The following is a 20,003-nucleotide window of genomic DNA, read 5'->3' as shown; positions in this document are numbered from 1 at the left end:
AGTTTTATTGATCTTTACAAAAAAACAACTTCTGGCTTTTTCTAATGTTTCTCTTTATTCAATTTTCTTGATTTATTCTTTTTTTAAATTATTTCTTTTATCCTGCTTACCTTGGGTATAATATGCTCTCCTCTCTTTCTAGTTTATTAAGGTAGAAGTTTAAGTTATTGACTTTAAACCTTTTTAATTCAAATAGAAATATTTATATTAATGCTAAGTATACTCAATATGCTAGCAAATTTGGAAAACTCAGCAGTGGCCACGGGACTGGAAAAGGTCAGTTTTCATTCCAATCCCAAAGAAAGGCAAGCCAAAGAATGCTCAAACTACTGCACACTTGCACTCGTCTCAGACGCTAGTAAAGTAATGCTCAAAATTCTCCAAGCCAGGCTTCAGCAATATGTGAACCGTGAACTTCCAGATGTTCAAGCTGGATTTAGAAAAGGCAAAGGAACCAGAAATCAAATTGCCAACATCTGCTGGATCATCAAAAAAGCAAGAGAGTTCCAGAAAAAACGTCTATTTCTGCTTTATTGACTATGCCAAAGCCTTTTACTGTATGGACCACAATAAACTGTGGAAAATTCTGAAAGAGATGGGAAGCAGGTCAGACCACCTGACCTGCTTCTTGAGAAACCTGTATAAAGGTCAGGAACAGTTAGAACTGGACAAGGAACAGACTGGTTCCAAATCATGAAAGGAATACATCAAGGCTGTATATTGTCACCTGCTTATTTAACTTATATGCAGAGTACATAATAAGAAACGCTGGGCTAGATGAAACACAAGCTGGAATCAAGAGAAATATTTCTGGGAGAAATATCAATAACCTCAGATATGCAGATGACACCACCCTTATGGCAGAAAGTGAAGAGGAACTAAAAAGCCTCTTGATGAAAATGAAAGAGCAGAGTGAAAAAGTTGGCTTAAAGCTCAACATTCAGAGAACTAAGATCATGGCATCCAGTCCCATAACTTCATGGGAAATAAGATGGGAAAACAGTGGAAACAGTGGCTGACTTTATTTTTCTGGGCTCCAAAATCACTGCGATGGTGACTGCAGCCAAGAAATTAAAAGATGCTTACTCCTTGGAAGAAAAGTTATGACCAACCTAGACAGCATGTTAAAAAGCAGAGACATTACTTTGCCAACAAAGGTCCGTCTAGTCAAGGCTATGGTTTTTCCAGTGGTCATGTATGGATGTGAGAGTTGGACTATAAAGAAGGTTGAGCACTGAAGAACTGATGCTTTTGAACTGTGGCGTTGGAGAAGACTCTTGAGAGTCCCTTGGACTGCAAGGAGATCCAACCAGTCCATCCTAAAGGAGATCAGTCCTGGGTATTCATTGGAAGGACTGATGTTGAAGCTGAAACTCCAATACTTTGGCCACCTGATGCGAAGAGCTGACTCATTTGAAAAGACCCATGGGGGTGGGAGTGGAAAAAAAAAAAAAAGACCTTGATGCTGGGAAAGATTGAGGGCAGGAGGAGAAGAGGATGACAGAGGATAAGCTGATTGGATGGCATCACCGACTCAATGGACAAGAGTTTGGGTAAACTCCAGGAGTTGGTGATGAACAGAGAGGCCTGGAGTGCTGCAGTCTACAGGGTTGCAGAGTCAGACACAGCTGAGTGACTGAACTGAACTGAACTATTCTTTTGTTGCATCCTGTAAATTTTGATATATTGTATCTTTATTTTCATTCAGCTCAAGCTATTTTCTAATTGCCCTCTTGATTTCTTCTTTGACCTATGGGTTATTTAGAACAGTGCTGTTTAGTTTTCACATATTTGTTAAATTTTCATATATTTTTCTTTGATTTCTAAGTAAATTCTGCTGTGGGTAGAAAACATACAAGTTTTATGGCCCAATTGATCAAAATTTATGATCATGTAAATCTTCCATGTGCACTTGAAAAGAATGTGTATTCTGCTATTATTGGAAGAAAGTGTTCCATAAATGTCAGTTAGGTCAAGTTGGTCAGCAGTGTTGCTCAAGTGTTGTAACGTCTGCTGTATCTTTACAAATTTTCTGTTAACTTGCTGTATAAATTACTGAGATAGAGAGAATTGTGATTTTTAAAATATCAACATGTCAGCAAATTTGGAGAGCTCAGCAGTGGCCACAGGACTGAAAAAGATCAGTTTTCATTCCAATCCCAAAGAAGGACAATGTCAAAGAATGTCCATGCTACCATACAATTATGCTCATTTCATATGCTAGCAAGTTTATGCTCAAAACCCTTCAAGCTAGTCTTGAGCAATGTGTGAACCAAGAACATCCAGATGTACAAGCTGGGTTTCAAAGTGGCAGAGGAATCAGAGATCAAATTGCCAACATTCCTTGGATCATTAAAAAAACAAGGAAGTTCCAGAAAAACATCTACTTCTGCCTCATTGACTATGATAAGCCTTTGACTGTGTGGATCACAACAAACTGGAAAATTCTTAAAGACATGGGAGTACCAGACCACCTTATCTGTCTTGAGAGAAACCTGCATGTGGGCAAAGAAGGAACAGTTAGAACTGGACATAAAACAACTGACTGGTTTAAAATGGGAAAGGAGTACAACAAGGTTGTATATTGTTACCTTGTTCATTTAACTTATTTGCAGAGAACTCATGCAAAATGCCAGGCTGGATGAATCACAAGGTGGAATCAAGATTGCTGAAAGAAATATCAACAATCTTAGATATGCAGATGATACACTTTAATGGTAGAAAGTGAAGAGGAACTAAAGAGCCTCTTGATGAGACTGAAAGAGGACAGTGAAAAAGATGGCTTGAAACTCAGCATTAACAAAAGCTAAAGTCTGGGCATCTGGTCCCATCACTTTATGGCAAACAGAAGGGAGAAAAGTGGAAACAGTGACAGGTTTTTTTCTCTTGGGCTCCAAAATCACTGCAGACAGTGACTGCAACCACGAAATTAAAAAACACTTGTTCCTTGGAAGGAAAGCTGTGACAAACCTAGACAGTGTATTAAAAAGCAGAGACATCACTTGGCCAACAAAGGTCCGTATAGTTAAAGCTTTGGTTTTTCCAGTAGTGGAAAAATTCTTTCGAATTGTGGTGCTGGCGGACTCTTGAGAGCCCCTTGGACTTTAAGGAGGTCAGACCAGCCAATCCTCTAGGAAATCAACCCTGAATATTCATTGAAAAGACTGATGCTGAAGCTGAAGCTCCAGTACTTTGGCCACCTGATACAAAGAGCTGATTCATTGGAAAAGCCCCTGATGCTGGGAAACCTTGAAGGCAAAAGGAGAATAGAACAGCAGAGGATAAGATGGTTAGATAGCGTCACCGACTCGATGAACATGAATTTGAGCAAACTCCAGGAGAGAGTGGAGGACAGAGGGCCTGGCATGCTGCAGTCTATGAGATTGCAAAGAGTCAGACATGACTTAGAGACTGAACAACAAGAACAAATATCTCCTTGCAGTTTAATCAATTTTACTTCATGTATTTTGAAGCACCGTTATTAGGTTCTTAAGGGTTCTTAAGTATCTTGAAGAATTGACCCTCATTATCATTATGAAATCCCTAGTAATATTTTTCTCTTATCTCTTGTCTTATTCCCATCTCTGAAATCTAGCTTGACTAATATTAATATATCCACTCCAATCTTCTTTTGATTGATATTAGCATGATATATCTGTCTCTGTCCTTTTACTTTGAGCCTATCTATATTTTTTATCTAAATTCTTATATACAGCATATAGTTGAGATCTTATTTTAAAAAAACCTATTTGGACAATCTCTGTCTTTTAATTGTTGCTTATCTAGACAGCTGTATTTAATATGATTATCAATATGACTGGATTTTAACATACCATCATGTTATTTGTTTTCTTTGTCTCATGTGTTTTTTTGTTCAATTTAAACTATGTTTCTGCCTGTTTTTTGATTGAGTAATATTTATAATTCCATTTTTATCTCTTTTATTGTTCCATTAGCTATACTTGTATTTTTTTTAGTGGTTGCTCTAATGTTAACACTATTCATTTTAGTTTATTACAATTAACCTTCAAGTAATATACTATTTCACTTATAGTTTAAGAATCTTACAACAGTACATTTCCATTCCCTCTCATTCTTTACTGTTTTACTGTTATCATATATTTTACTATTATAAATGTTATAAATCCCCAAACATATTATCATTACATTTGTTTTAAGCAGTTAATATTTTCTTAAAAAGAAGGGAAAGTGTTTTATACTTATTTACACATTTACCATTTCTAGTCTTCTTCATTCCTTTGGATGTATCCAAATTTCTCTCTAGTGTCATTTCCACCCCCCCTTTTTTTTTTAACATTTTATGTGTTTGTGCCTCATCTTTGTGCAGGGGCCATGCTAATCTCTATTGTTCCAATTTTAGTATATGTGTTGCCAAAGACAACACGAGTATCATTTTCCTTTTATCTAAAGGACTTTCTTCATAGATTTCTTATAGTCCTGACCTACTTGTGATGACTTCTCTGAGTTGTAGTATGTGTAGTATGTTTGCCTTCATTTTTCAAGATTTTTTCCTGGATGTAGAACACTTGGCTGACAGTTAATACTTTCAGGACGTTGCTCCACTGTCTTCTGCTTCCATTGTTTCTGAAAAGAAGTCTGCAGTTACTTTTTATCTTTTTTCTTTTGAACATAATTTGTCTTTTTCTTCACCTGCCTTTAAGACTTTCTCTTTACTACTCTAGTGACCTACAACATAACCTCATAAAGACAGCTTAGGCCAAATTTAATATCTATGGTCCTTGTATCATTCATCTTCTCTGGGGCTTTTTAGCCTCACTCTATATCATGTGTTATTTTCTGGTGTGACTTCTGAAGTAAGCTGCATAGTCACCTCAAGGATAGCTCCCCTCCATATTTCTATATCTGCAGGTCTAACACTCATTTTCCTTCTTCAGCTCTATGATAACTGACAGGCTGGTGCCCTGGAAGCAGAAGCACCATCTTCACAACCCTCCACCCACACTCTGGCAAGTCCAGTTCTGGGCCAGCCGTAGAGCAAGTTGGAGGATGAGCAAACGGGCTCCAGGAGAACTTTGGAGAACAGATTTATGGCTCCTCACCTTTTATCATTGAATGTCCTGAGGATTTACAAAGGAGGAGCTCAGTGGATGAATGAGGAGGCAAGGGACTTGTGAGGGGGCCTGCTAGCAAAGTCAGCTTCATGGGTCTGCGTAATTAAATGTTTACTTGGGGTGCCTTATGCATATGCATTTATGTTGGGGTAAGGTTTGGTGATGGAGATCATGGGACACTAACCAATTGCCTGCCTACTGGCACTATGCACCGTTGGTAGCACCTGGGTCTAGCCTCACCATCAGATTAACTGAACCAGGGTCAAGAGATATCATGCCTTTTGTATGTAATGAGTCTTTACCTAGCTCTGCTGCTTAAGCCTACCCCAAAAGGCAGTATCAGAGGATTTGACTTCAAGGCAGAAACTCAAATGCTGGTTTGGGTGCAGGAACCCTGCTGGTTCCCCATCTCATGAACCACACCTCCCTCTGACCAGGATTCCTCTAACAGTGGTCTCTAGGGCTGACAGAACAATACAATTACTTAAAGCTGACTGTCAGATTTTACTTTCTGCTCTGACCACACTAGACGTGACAACAGGAAATGACTACAGAATTTGCAGGGACCTGGTGCAAATGGAAACTCATGGGCCCTTGTTCAAATATTATTAAGAATTTCAAGAGGATGACAGAGCGCTAAACCAATGAGGAGCCCTTCTGAGCAGAGGGTCCTGTGCAGCTGCTGGCCGTGTGTGACAGGGTTATAAATACAACTTAACAATGTGCACCAGGACCAGGAATTCCTTTTGCATGCTTTTCTTTTTTTTTTTTTTAGTTCTGACACTAAATACTTAGAGCTCTTTGTTCTCTTTTTTAAACTGTAAATATTAATAACTACTGAAAACTAAAACATTTTCTTGGTATATTTGAATCATACTTCATGGTTATTTTCAAGCAAACTGCCTACTTTCACATCCCTATGTCACAATTTAATCTCAGGCAAGTTACATAGCTTCTCTGTATTTCAGTCCCTCATTTGTAAAATTGGGGATAGTAACAATGTCTAACTAAAAAGATTGTTGTAGGGTAAATGAGATCATATATGAGGTGCTAAATATAGTGCCTCAGGCTCCAGCTAGCACCTCTATATGAGTTAGAAAAAGAGCCCCTTTGGGTACAGGAATTAAAAGGCACTTCCTCTCACCAATGAGTCAGAGGAAGTTATCCCTTCCAGGTCTATGCTTCATGCCCAGGACTTGGCAAACAGACCTTGGCTGGCTTTCAGCCCCACTCATACCTTTGGAAGGCCCCTTTGTGCCAAGCACAGTACTTAAACATGTGGGTGGCCGTGATCGCATCTGATGCATAGTGAATGCTCCGTAAAACCAAAGCTCTTGTGAGGCCTGTGTAGCATAGTGGTTAAATCCATGGCCTCCGGAATCAGTCCTAGATATAGAATTGTTGAGTTATAAAGTTTGTCTTCAACACCCTCCATTCTCCTTTGGTGCTTCTCTTTCTCCGTTTCCTCCTTGAAGCATCCCAGCTCTCCCTCATCTTCTCTGAAGGGATTGGACACAGCCAGGCAGTTCAGGAAGCCAAAGCCTGTCAAGTCTTGATTAGGCAGGCTGTTTCCTTGGGAGTGAGATCTTCGAGAGGCAGAGTCTGGCAGGACCATTCAGCCCTGGCTTTGAATTCTGGCTCCTCAGTCAATAGAAAATGTGTACAGAAAGCAACAGAATGACCTTGTATTCACTACTGACCCTGACTGAAATTTCATATCCCCAGCACATGGTTAAGGCTTAAAATTGTTTTATTGATAGTTATAATAATTTCTCTCAGAGCACAGGCCATGGGTTGTTTTTATTTTATTTATTTACTTATTTATTTATTTTTGGCTGCCCTGGGTCTTCCTTCCTGCTTTCTTTAGTTACAACAAGTGGGAACTACTCTCTGGTTGCAGCATGCAGGCTTCTCACCATGGTGGCTTCTACTGTCGCAGAGCACAGGATCCGTAGTTGTGACACACAGGCTTAGTTGCTCCATGGCGTGTGGAATCTTCCTGGAACAGGGGTCAAACCTGTGTCCCCTGCATTGGCAGCTGAAGGGGATTCCTAATCACCAGAACACCAGGGAAGTCCCAAGACCATGTGTTAAATTGCTTTTAGTCCCTGCAATGTCAGGCACTTAACGTGCACTTAGTAACTATGCACCCAGAATTAATAGCATCATTGGTATTGCATTTTGCAAGATGCTTTCATAAAAATGGCTTCATTCTATTTTTCCACACCTTGTGAAATAGGCAAACTCATGCTTTTGAGGCCAAATTTACAGTTGAGGAAGGTAAGACCCAAGATGGCATGTGGCCTGCTCATGATCACAGGATTGACAAAAGATAAAAGCTGATCCAGAGCCCAGGACTTCAGATCCTAGGACCTCACCCAGATTCCATGCCCACTTACAATGCCAGAGATTCCCTAAGTCCACTTGGCAGGCCAAGGCCAGGAAATGAATGAAGTTTCAATGATCCTCAAAGAGACTAGGAAAATAAAGATAGGTAGAGTGTTCACTTTTCATAAAGCTAAACTTATTTCATTTAAAAAACTAACCTTGGGGGCTTCCCTGGTGGTCCAGTGGTTAGGAATCCACCTTGCAATGCTGGGGATACAGGTTCAGTCCCTGGCGGGAGAGCTAAGATCCCACATGCCACACAGCAGCTAAACCCACGTGCTGCAACTACTGAGCCCATGCACCACAACTAGAGGGTCTGTGTGCCTCATCGGAAGATACTGCATGCCGCAACTAAGACCCAACACAACCAAATAAATAAACGTTTTTAAAAACTCAATTTAAAAATAAAATATCCTTTATTTTGAGACTGTACTCTTCCTAATTTTGTATAAAAATATATGTTCTTCTATAGTGTTACTAGGTGAAAGTTATTAGACATACCAAAAGTTACCAAAGTGACGCTTGTCTGTCCCCCCACCCCCCAGTTATCTGACGTTTTACTGGTGTGTAAAATCTAAAAGAGTGAGAAACACTGTGCAATAACATGCCATATCTTTTGAATAAATGCATGGAATATTTAAGGCAACTAAATCCTTATCGTACCAGCTTACTTAGGAGAGGCACCCAAAGCTAGAGAGATTAAATTGGGGGAAAAAACTGTATTCAGGCTGTCTTCAGTTTCAAATTGGGTCAGTGCCGCATCTTTGGGAGGGAGGGGAGGGGGCGGTGGAGAGGACCTTAAAAAAAAAGGAAAAAGAGCATACTCCAAAATAACTGGATTGCGTTTCTTTGCGTAACCATGCTTGGTACAACAGCATTTTGTTTTGTCACTTTCTCTGGTCAGCCTGATCAAATACTCTGCCCACTTAAAGGAGATTGACCTTGGAAACAACGTCCTGGGAGAAAAGGCTGCTGTTGACCTACTTGAAGCACTGAGAGCCAGAAAGACAGGTAGGTGTTTTCAGTTGGTATTCCCCATCACCTGGCCACATCCACTCCTTCCCAAATGCTGCACCACTCACAACTTGCTCCACTTTTTCCACTGAATAACTGGCTGGAGCTAAGTGATGACCAGGATCACTGTCACAGGCTGGCACCGTCGTGTGGCCTGTGATTTGCATTAAGTTCAAGTGCTCTTAGGATGTGATATGTAGGCTTTGATCTAGGTGATAAATGTTGAAACGAAATTTTCTCCATTGCTCTTTCTTTCCTCTTGTGCTCTTGAAAAGTGAAAGTGTTAGTCACTCAGTCATGTCTGACTCTTTGCAACCCCATGTACTGTAGCCCACCAGGCTCCTCTGTCCATGAATTCTCCAGACAAGAATACCAAAGTGGGTTGCCATTCCCTTCTCCAGGGGATCTTCCCCAGGGATCAAACCTGGGTCTCCCGCATTGCAGACAGATTCTTTACCATCTGAGTCGCCAGGGAAGCCCTGTACTCTTATCCTCACCTATTCTCTGAGGACTTGTCTCCTGTTCTCTCTTCTTTTTCCCAACCTGACCTTCAAAGATTTCTCCAGGTATCAACTGGAAAACTAAAGTAACAGCCCTCATAAGATTCTGATGTGCTTCCTGGATCATCAAAGCCTGGTTCAAGTGTGATAGGTACAGAGAGAGCATTAAGGGTATTTTTTTGATCATGTAATACTTTTGTAATCCAGAGCCAGACATTGTGGAAAGCGAAGTCAAGTGGGCCTTAGGAAGCACTGCTGTTAATAAAGCTAGTGAATGTGATGAAATTCCAGCAGAGCTCTTCAAAACCCTAATGGATGATGTCATCAAGGTGTTGCATTCATTATCTTAGCAAATCTGGAAGACCCAGCAGTGGCCACAGGACTGGAAAAGGTCAATCCTCATCCCAATTCTCAAGAAGGGTAGTACTAAAGAATGTTCTAACCATCAGACAATTGCACTCATCTCCCATGCTAGTAAGGTCATGCTTAAAATCTTGCATGCTAGGCTTCAGCATTATGCAAACCAAAAACTTCCAGATGTCCAAGCAAGGTTCAGAAAAGGCAGAGGAACCAGAGATCAAATTGCCAACATTCACTGGATCATAGAGAAAGCTAGGGAATTCCAGAAAAACATCTACATCTTTTTCATCGACTACGCCAAAGCCTTTAATTGTGTGGATCATAATAAACTGTGGAAAGCTCTAAAAGAGATGGGAATACCAGACCGCCTCACCCGTCTCCTGAGAAACCTGTGGGGGGGGGAGGGGTCAAGAAGCAACAGTTAGAACCCTGTATGGTACAACTGACTGGTTCAACACTTAGAAACGAGTATGACAGAGCTGTCTGCTGTCACCCTGTTTACTTAACCTATATGCTGAGCACATCATGAAAAATGCCAGGCTGGATGAGTTACAAGCTGGTATCAAGATAGACAGGAGAAACATCAACAACTTCAGATATGCGGATGATACCACTCTAATGGCAGAAAGCAAGGAGGAACCAAAGAGCCCTTGATGAGGATGAAGGAGGAAAGTGAAAGAGCCAACTTAAAACTAAATATTAAAAAAACTAAGATCATGGCATCTAGCGCCATTACTTCATGGAAAATAGAGGGGAAAAAGGTGGAAGTAGTGACAGATTTCCTCTTCTTGGGCTCTAAAATCACTGCAGATGGTGCAGCCATGAAATCAGAAGACATTTGCTTCTTGGCAGGAAAGCTATGACAAACCTAGACAGTGTATTGAAAAGCAGAGACATTACTCTGCCGACAAAGGTCTGTATAGTCAAGGCTATGGTCTTCCCAGTGGTCATGTACAGCTGTGAGAGCTGGACCATAAAGAAGGCAGAATGCCGAAGAATTGATGCCTTTGAACTATGGTGCTGGAGAAGACTCCTTAGGGCTCCTTGGATAGCAAGGAGATCAAACCAGTCAGTCTTAAGGGAAATCAACCCTGAATACTCATTGGAAGAATTGATGCTGAAGCTGAAACTCCAATATTTTGGTCATCTGATGCAAACAGCTGATTCATTGGAAAAGTCCATGATGCTGGGAAAGATTGAGGGCAAAAGGAAAAGAGGGCATCAGAGGATGAGATGGCTGGATGGCATCACCAATGCAATGGACATGAACTTAGGCAAACTTCGGGAGATGGTGAGGGACAGGGAGGCCTGGTAGGCTGCAGTCCATAGAGTTGCAAAGAGTTGGACACGACTGGGCCACTGAGCAACAACAAAAAAACTTTGAAAGTGAGAGGATCACATATGGAACCAGCTGTTTAGTATTGGCCATACCTGTCCTCTCCTTCACAATACACATGTCCAGAATTAATGATAGCCACTCTTACTGCTGGTGGAAAAATGAGGAAAGATCATTTTACTTTATTTTTAAATTTTATTTATTTATTTTGTAACACCAAAACATTTTGTACTGGGGTATAGCCTATTAGCAATGTTTTGACAGTTTCAGATGAACAGTGAAGGGACTCAGCCATACATGTCTGTGTGTCCATTTTCCCCCAGATCCCCTTCCCATCCAGGCTGGCACATAACACTGAGCAGAGTTCCATGTGCTACACAGTAGGTTTTTATTGGTTATCCATTTTAAAAATAGCATTGTGTACAAAGAAAGGTCATTTTCAATAAAGCTCAATGAAAGACATCATAGACACATTGAAAATCCACTCAACGTTAAAACATGGGACACATCTTGGTACACTATCTGGTAGATTATGTGGAGAGAATGAAATGATATAAGCATCCAGTCTTCTATCATTTCTACAATAAAAGTCTTAGAGACATGACATAATTTCACTGCAGTTTTTTTTTTTTTAACACTGGCAGCTTTAGAGAGAATTATATTACTGTTTACTTCACTGTCACTTTTTTTTCCTACTGTCATTTTTAAACTGAAATTACTGCATTGCCATTTAACAGCCAATCAAATGATTCCAGGATTTTAAGATCATCCCTTTGTTTTTAGAGAAACAGAACATCTACTTCCTAGTCCATTTAAGTTGAATTTAAACTAAACAGATTCATTCTGTTAAAATTAATTTAAATTTAACTTTAATTTAGGCTCAATAAACAGAAGACAGGTTAATGATTTCATTTGGTTTTCCTTGACACTGTAGCAACTTTCTCATTACACACTGCACCAGAAGACATTATAAGACCGCAGTGCGTGCTAATGATGGGTGGTCTCAGATGGCTTGATGGAAAATAATTATCTCTGAGTACATATTTGGAGCTGCAAAACATAGTGCTTGCTTGGTAAATGGTTCAATTTGCATAAGTAGGAAGATGATCATGAAATACCTGCCTGAAAATATTCATTTAAAAGGCATTAAAATGTCCTTTCTAGTTCAAGAAATCAGCTTTTCCCAAATGTGGTAGTACATATGAGTAGTTTGAATGCATTCATATTTTGAACCAAATAATTATGAGGTATTTCTGCTGGAGCAGTTCAATCAGATTTGTTAGTTTGAATACCAGAAAAGACTCTTCAAACCAAGGTAACTTGGTTGGATTCTACAGGGAAAATATCTTGCCATTTAGCCCTAATATGACATCATTTTAAACATTAAAAGCAATTAGTAATATCACTGGTTAGAGAACTAATGTTCTTCTGATTGCTTCTGTGTTCTTATCATTAATAAGTTATTAAGCTAATTTTTAATTCTAATTCTCCTTCTCTCATGAAATCCAAATTAATAACCTAAGGCTATTTATTTGCCAGCCAAGGAGTTCTTAATGACCCATTTTAACGATGGAATACACACAATAATGATGTTTCCTCAGAAACATCAACTCCATGTGTTTAAAAAAAAAATTTAACAGAAAGACAAGTCTCTATCCACATCTTACAGCACTGTTTTTTAACTAATTTTTTTTTAAAGAACTAGACTACTTCAGGATCACTTTGTTTATTTATTCATACTTATTTCTCTCACATACATTTATTAAATGCCTTTTGTGTGTCAGGCCCTATTCTAAATGCTGGTAATTGAGCAATGAATTCCTGCCTTCATGGGATTTACTTCCTAGTGGAGAATGACAGACAGTAAATCAGCTACTTCAAAAAGAAGGAAAATATATATGATTGTGTATCATATGGAGATTATTCTTCCAAGAAAAATAAAGCAAGAAAAGGAGATAGTGTGTATATGTCAGGGGCTGGAGGCTGCCAGGGAAAAGGGACATTTGAATAAAGACCCAAAGGAGGAGAGGAGCAAGCCATGTAAATATCTGTGAGATGCACATTCCAGGTAAATGAATAGCAAGCACAGTCGTCATAAAGCAGGAGCCTACCTGGTGTGTGCCAGGGCCAGTAAGGCGGCCAGCAGGTCTGGAATGAGAGAGAACGGGAAGGTAATAAGGTAAAAATTCCAAGAAGTAAGTGTGGGGGGCGAGGGGCCTTCTAGACAATTACGAGAACTTTAGTTTTTAACTCTGTTGAAATGGAAAAGCACCTGAGAATTTTAAGCTGAGCTGTGACCTGATCTGACCCACATTTTAACAGGATCATTCCAACTCTAAATTGAAACAGATTCAGGGGGAGGCAAGGGTAGAAGCAGAGAGAACACTTAAGGAGTTTTCTCTGGAAAAAATGAAACAGCCTTTTAGCAGACCCAGGACACCCAGCAATGAGCTTGAGGTGAGAAGCTAGAAAAAGGAGGAGTAAGGAAAATTCTACACATTGAACATCTGGAATTCAGCCTTTCTCCTCACCCAAGCTATCTTTGTCTGCCTTGCTTTCAGAAGGCTGATAGTCATGTAGAAGACTGGGGTATTCTTTGAAAAACTGAACAGCCTCAGAGAAAGGAATTCCAGATGGTGACAGCTGGCCACTCCCTCAACATTCAAAAAAGCCCTGCACATACACAGGAGCTTCCCATCAGCCTTTGGATGCCTTTTGCTTCACTGTGAACAGAAATCTCAGAATCTCCAGAGACATGAAGCAATTATCCAACACAGGAAACCATGCCTGAAACAAAGAGAATAAAAGAGCCCTGAAGATATAGAGGCTATGTGAAAACTTTAAAATGAAATAAATTATAACACCCTCAGTGAAACAGAAGATCAGGCATCTATAAAACAAGAACAGGATGCTATGAAAAAAGATTAGAAAAAAACTAGGTTCTTAGAAAGTGAAAATAAAAACTTCAAACAAATGTTGAAAAATGAAGTCAAGAAAGTCTTCAAAAGTAGAGCAAAAGATAGGGAGGTGAAAAATTGGTGAAAAAATATGAACAAGAGGATCCGTCTAAGAGCACCGGTAGCTAACTCCTAATTTCAGAAAGAACAAAAACAAGTGAGGGAAGGGAATTATCAAAGAATAAACCAAGAACTTTCCCAGAACCAAGGGACATAAATCTGCATATTGAAAGAGCCCACTGAGCACTCAGCGCAGTGCATGACAATCATGACTTTCAGAATGCTAGGAATAAAAGATAGATCCTAACAACACACGGGGCTTCCCTGCTAGCTCAGATGGTAAAGAATCTGCCTGCCTTTACTGGCTCAGAAAGTAAAGCATCTGCCCTCAATGCAGGAGACCCAGGTTCGATCCTCGGGTTGGGAAGATCCCCTGGAGAAGGGAATGGCAACCCACTTCAGTATCCTTGCCTAGAGAACTCCATGGACAGACCATGGGGTCACAAAGAGTTGGACACGACTGAGCGACTAGCAAACACAACAGTATATAAAAAGAAAAAAGAAAAATTGCACACAAAGGACTGGGAGTCAGGAAAATCATAGACTTTGTAACTGAAAACTCGAGGACAAGGAGCTCTGCCATGACAATTCTGTGAGAACTCTACACATTCCCGACTCCTAACCAAGTGTGAGTGTAAACTAGAGATGTTTGTAGCTTGAAAGGACTCAAACTCTGTATTCGCAGAAAGCTTCCAGTGAATATACTTGAGCAAAGTGAGGGAATAAATCACATAGACAAAGAATACAGAATCCAGAAATCAGAAGAACTGAAGAAAAGGGAGTCCCAGATGATGGTTGAGGTCAGAAAAATGGAGGACTTTAAAAAGGGGGAATATTGCATTAAAAACTGAATTAACAGGGGATTGGAAATGCTTAGGTATTTTGAAAGAAATAATGATAGCTATGTGAGAAATAAAAGAAATTAAGGGGACTATTTCAAATAGGTATTTAATTGTTTAGTTATAGTATTATTTTGATTGAAATATTTTTACAGAATTGAACAGGGCATAGCTTTCTCACCATACCAGTCACCATTATATAATTCCATCTCAGTATCTAATACTATCTTAAGTCATCTCGGTTTCTGGTAAGGACTTGTAGCATTGAAGAATGGGTAGAACTTTACAAGGAGAAGAAATTTTTGTGTGAAAGTATGTTCGGGGAACATGACAGTCTTTTGTGGGTTTGGGTGCTACACCAACACTCTGATGCTTCAGGCTGGCCCCCAAACCATACTGCTGGCCCCATTTCAAATGGTCTCCAACCCCTGAAACTCCTTTCAGCCAGATGAATCCCACACTCTTCCTGCCTTTCTCAGTGATCAAGACTTTGGACCTTGTTTTCCTATTGAAGACCTTCTCTTCCTCTACTTTGGACCTATCCTATTTCTTTCTTGTAAACTCTGAGCTTTGCTTCTCTCCTTGACTATGACTCACACCTATTGAGATGATGCTTGGCTGTGTGGAAAAGAACCAGCTACAGTGGTTTAATAAGGTAGAGGAAGACTGGGGAGGTAACAGACACTCCACCATGTCATTCACATCCCAGGTTCCCTCTCTCTTTCTTCACCATTAACCTCAGCAAGGTTATCCTCATGGTTTATCCTCAAGGTTTATCCTCATGGTTGCAAAGTGGCTGCTTCACCTGTAGCCTCCCATTTCTATCCCACACCCGAAGAAGGAAGGGATAAGGAGAAATTGTGGACACCATATAAGGAAAATCTCTGAAATTCCCAGGAGAGTTCTGCTTATGTCTAGTTGGTGAGAAGTATGTCACATGCCCACCCTTAATGCCAAGGAGGACTGGAAAATAGATTTTTTTTATAGCTGGGCACATTGTTACACTTTAAAAAAAAATGAGTTATTTTAGAAAAGAAGAGGAGAAGAGAGATCAAGCAGGGAGTTAGCTGTCTTTGCCTCAAACTCTTTTAGATTGCTATAGATCAGTCAGCCAGTTCTTTGTGCCAGTCCTTTGTCAAAGGCCCTTGAAGCCAGTGACCCCTTCAGAGTGGCCCATGTGAGAAACTAGCCTCTTTATTAGCCATTCGGCATGGCCCCTTGAGTCAACTTGCATCTGTATAACCTGCTGCTCAACGAGGGAATGTAGAAGACACACACCTGGGCCAAAAGTGGACCCAAGAAGGGACTTCCCTGGTGGCCTAGTGGTTAAGAATCTACCTTCCAATACAGGGGACTCAGGTTGGATCCCTGGTTGGGGAGCTAAGATCCCACATGCCACAGTGCAACTAAGACCCCACACCACAACTAGATAGTCTGTGCACCGCAACGAAGATCCCACTTGGCACGAGGAAGACCCCACAAGCCACAACTAAGACTCAACACAGCAAAATTAATTAACCCTTTAATTAATTAAAATTTAAATTGACCTTTAATTTTTAAATTACTTAGTTTAAAATTTTAATTAATTAAATCAATTAATTTAATTAAAAAATAGACCTAGGAAATACAAGGGGCTACTCCACGCCCTCCCAATATAGGCATGCCCCTGGAAGATGATTACCTTAGATTTTGTCCTGGACAAACCCCACTGTGGAGTATCAGAGCAGACCCCCCACCACATTAACACACCCTGATTTTCCATACAAGCCATGGGATGAAAGGACCCCCTAGCACACCAAGTACTGATAACCATCGATCACCGGGGGAAATCATCCAGCTGGGATACTGACTCCTTTCTCTCCCAGGCACATTTTTATCACCCAGGCCCTCAGTGACCTAGGTTCTGATCCTTTCCAAGTTCTGAAATTATAAACCATATTGTCTTACAGCTCTAAGCCCCTCACCCTTCACCACCCTTTACTGTACCCAGCCTGACCTCATCCCACACTTTTACAGCCATCTTCAAGTTTCAACCTCAGTTCAAATCCAGGTGGTTACTTCTGTGCCATGCTAAGTCACTTCAGCTGTGTCCAACTCTGTGACCCTGTGGACTGTAGCCCGCCAGGCTCCTCTGTCCATGGGGATTCTCCAGGCAAGAATACTGGAGTGGGTTGCCATGTCCTCCTCCAGGGGATCTTCCCAACCCAGGGATTGAACCCGAGTCTCTTATGCCTCCTGCATTGGCAGGCGGGTTCTTTACCACTAGTGCCACCTGGGAAGCCCCTTGTTATTTGTACTTCTGACCAACTGACTATAAATCAGAGTCTCTCACAAGCCCCTCCTTAGGTTCAATTAGGATACAGGAAACCAGTTTACTCACCAATTGTCAGTTTATTGCAAAGGACATTAAAGGCTATGAATCAACAGCCAGCTGAAGATGTACACAGGGTGAGGTCCCAAAGGAGCTTCTGTCCTCCTGGAGTCTGGGACCCAGCACAGTGACACATGGAAGCATTCTGTTTCCCCAACTTAGACACTCTCTGAACCTCATCCTTTTGGTTCTGACAAAGGCTTCGTCACATAGGCATGGTTGGTTAAATCGCTGGCCACTGATGGCCATTAACCAATGGCCGGTCGTTGGCCATTAACCGCCAGCCTCTTCTCCCCTCCCTGGAATCAGAGACTGAAAGTTCCAAACCTCCATTCCAGGTTGGTTCCCTTGGCAAGCAGTCCCGCTCTTTAGGGAATTTCTGAAAGTCACTTTATTAACATAGCCCCAGCCTGTGGTAAGAAGGGGCTTGTTATGAATAAAAAGACACTAATTTCACCTTGATGGCTTTGAAGGGTTTTCAGGACTGGAAACCAAATATAATACAAGCTATTCCCATTACTCTTATCTCTCAGGAAGTTCCAAGGGTTGTGGGAGCTCTGAGCCAGGAACCCTGGACAAATACAAGAAATGTATATTTCTCATATATATATTTGGTCACCTGAATGACCAAATATATTTCTTATAAATCATAATGTATGCATACTAAGTCACTTCAGTTATGTCAGACTCTCTGCAACCCTATGGACTGCAGCCTGCCAGGGTCCTCTGTCCATGGGATTCTCTAGGCAAAAATACTTGAGTGGGTTGCCATGCCCTTCTCCAGGGGATCTTTCTGACCCAGGGACTGAACCCACATCTCTTAAGTCTACCTGCATTGGCAGACGGGTTCTTTACCACTAGTGCCACCAATATCACAGGTCTATACAGGAAAATCAGTAAGAAATCTTGGTTTTAAGTTATATGAAATCAATTCCAACTGATTTCATTACAAAAAAAATGTTATTGGCTCATATAATGGAAAGGCCAGGGTTGGTTCTAGCTACAGTTTCCCTTAGAGTCAGGGATTCAAATGATGCCATCTACTCCCGCCTCCTGGAAGTCCTGCTTCTAGGTTGACTTTATTCTTAGGCAGGTTCTTTCCACACAGTGGCAGGTAGGGCAGCACTAGCCAGGAGTTTACATTCTGCCTGTTTAATCTTAAGAAAGACCCTTTCTCTTCACATTCATTGGACCACCGCAAGTTACACGTACACCCATTGACCAGTCACTGCCAGGGAGAAGAAATGCATGAATCAGCCAGGTCTAAGTTATATACCCACCCCTGGAGGGCAGGGGAGTGGAACCCCAAAGGAAACTCAATGTTCTGTTCTGCCAAGAAGCTACAGTGGAGGCTTGGCAAGCACAAATATAAGAGATATCTGCTAAAGATGGAGAGTCAATAATGTTATCAGAGCTGATGAACTAAAAGATCAGAATTTTGCTTTTGGATGATTAATCTGGAACCTGGGTCCAGGATGAATTTGGGATTGTGCAAGTCTGAGGTTAGGAGGACTAGTTAGACGGCAACTAGAATGATCCAGGTAAAGGATATGACAGTGGAATAGAAAAAGAAAGGACTAGTACAAGAAGTTATTACAGAAATTATTATGATCACTCACATCAAGGAGATATAAGGAAAAGGTATTAGGTAAAAGGAAAGTTGCCCAGTTAATAAAATGTGGGAGAATGCCCTGCTCAGAATGCTAAGATCCAGTCCATCAGATGGAATTGTGATAGCCTACCCATCACTACTATGTTCTTCCTCCTCTCAGGTAAACTGCCAGTCTTAAAGATTACAGTCACTCCTCAGATCTCTTCAGACACCTTCAAATCTATTTGGAAAAACAGCAAGAAATCTAGTATTACTCATAAAAAGAAGAAAAAGGTATGCTTTTGGCTATCTATGCCTGTGAGTAGCAGCCACCAGGGGGCAACTGTATGGAGCCTGGGTACTCCGTTGGGGTAGATGGCGCCATGAGTAGCAAGCACACGGGCTTGAGGAGAGCATGAGCATTTGCGTTCGAAGTCACACTCCCCTAGACCATCATTCTCCTCTGACGGATGATGACTGTACCAAGGGACAAGCCGGACGAGAACAGCACAGTTCTCTCAAAGATTAGTGCAAACTCTGCCGCCTCTCTTTGAACTTCCCCCACCAACGCCTGCCTCCCCCCCAACACACACATTCTGGTTCCCATTAGCCTACTGTGGGTCTGAAACGGAGAATTTATCTTAATTCTTTATGAAGCTGTGCTGTGTTGCCTCTTTTTGTTGTTGTTCAGTCAGTAAGTCGTGTCTGACTCTTTGTGACCCCATGCACTGCAGCATGCCAGGCTTCCCTGTCCTTCACCATCTCCCAGAGTTTGCTCAGATTCATGCCCAGTGAGTCGATGATGCCATCCAACCATCTCCTCCTCTGTCACCCCCTCTCCTCCTGCCTTCAGTCTTTCCCAACATCAGGATCTTTTCCAGTGAGTTGGCTCTTCACATCAGATGGCTTCAGCTTCAACATCACTCCTTCCAACAAATATTCAGGGTTATTTCCTTTAGGATTGACTGGTTTGATCACCTTGCTGTCCAAGGGACTCTCAAGAGTCTTCTCCAGCACCACAGTTCAAAAGCACCAATTCTTCAGTGTTCAGCATTCTGCCTCTTAGGGCGGGTAATGATTTACATATGCTTCCTTTCTACTGTATGAAGTTGAACTTCCTTTTTTTTTTTTTTCCTATTTATGATTTCCTGTTCATTTTTTCACAGGCTAAAAACTGAATACAAATACCATATATCCATATGGATTCTATTTCCATGGACAACTAGATGTGCCTGGAAAAATATTGCTTGTACTATAATAATATTTTTCACTGTAACCAAGCCCCTTTCAAGTTCTAAAATTTGATAAGACTCTTTTATGAAAGTTCAGACTAGTGTTAGTCTTATCATGCTTGTCATTTTCTAAAATGTGGGTTTCACAAACAGGTCTTAGTAAAAATAAGTGGAATTCTTCTCTGGGGCTCTTGTGCATGTGAAGTTTATAATTTGAAGGAAGACATGATCTTTATCTAGAAAAGAAAAACTCTTCTTTCAT

The 20,003-nt window shown here is 40.9% G+C and overlaps 1 protein-coding gene and 1 non-coding gene across 8 annotated transcripts in view; one reads left to right on the top strand and one right to left on the bottom strand.

Annotated features, from left to right (window-relative positions):
• The window catches only part of LOC122445252, a 54,936-nt gene that overhangs the window by 32,783 nt on the left and 2,150 nt on the right, over positions 1–20,003 (top strand). For 4 of the 7 annotated variants that reach the window (XM_043474229.1, XM_043474228.1, XM_043474234.1 and 1 more), the window contains 2 exons: positions 8,386–8,492; positions 18,691–19,252. In XM_043474229.1, the coding sequence (XP_043330164.1) occupies positions 8,386–8,492; positions 18,691–18,884 (301 nt within the window). In that variant the 3' untranslated portion in view covers positions 18,885–19,252. Of the gene's footprint in view, positions 1–8,385; positions 8,493–14,393; positions 14,606–18,690; positions 19,253–19,675; positions 19,929–20,003 lie in introns of those variants that run through there. The other 3 variants (XM_043474231.1, XM_043474230.1, XM_043474232.1) reach the window with 3 other exon arrangements.
• On the bottom strand, positions 4,304–4,405 carry LOC122445642. The gene has a single exon (XR_006270608.1). It is a non-coding gene; the product is annotated as a U6 spliceosomal RNA (small nuclear RNA).

Source organism: Cervus canadensis, chromosome 7, assembly GCF_019320065.1.
Source record: "Cervus canadensis isolate Bull #8, Minnesota chromosome 7, ASM1932006v1, whole genome shotgun sequence".
Taxonomy (NCBI): Eukaryota; Metazoa; Chordata; class Mammalia; order Artiodactyla; family Cervidae; genus Cervus; species Cervus canadensis.
The sequence above is the reverse complement of the archived record's forward strand: the minus strand, read 5'-3'. Positions and strand labels throughout refer to the sequence as shown.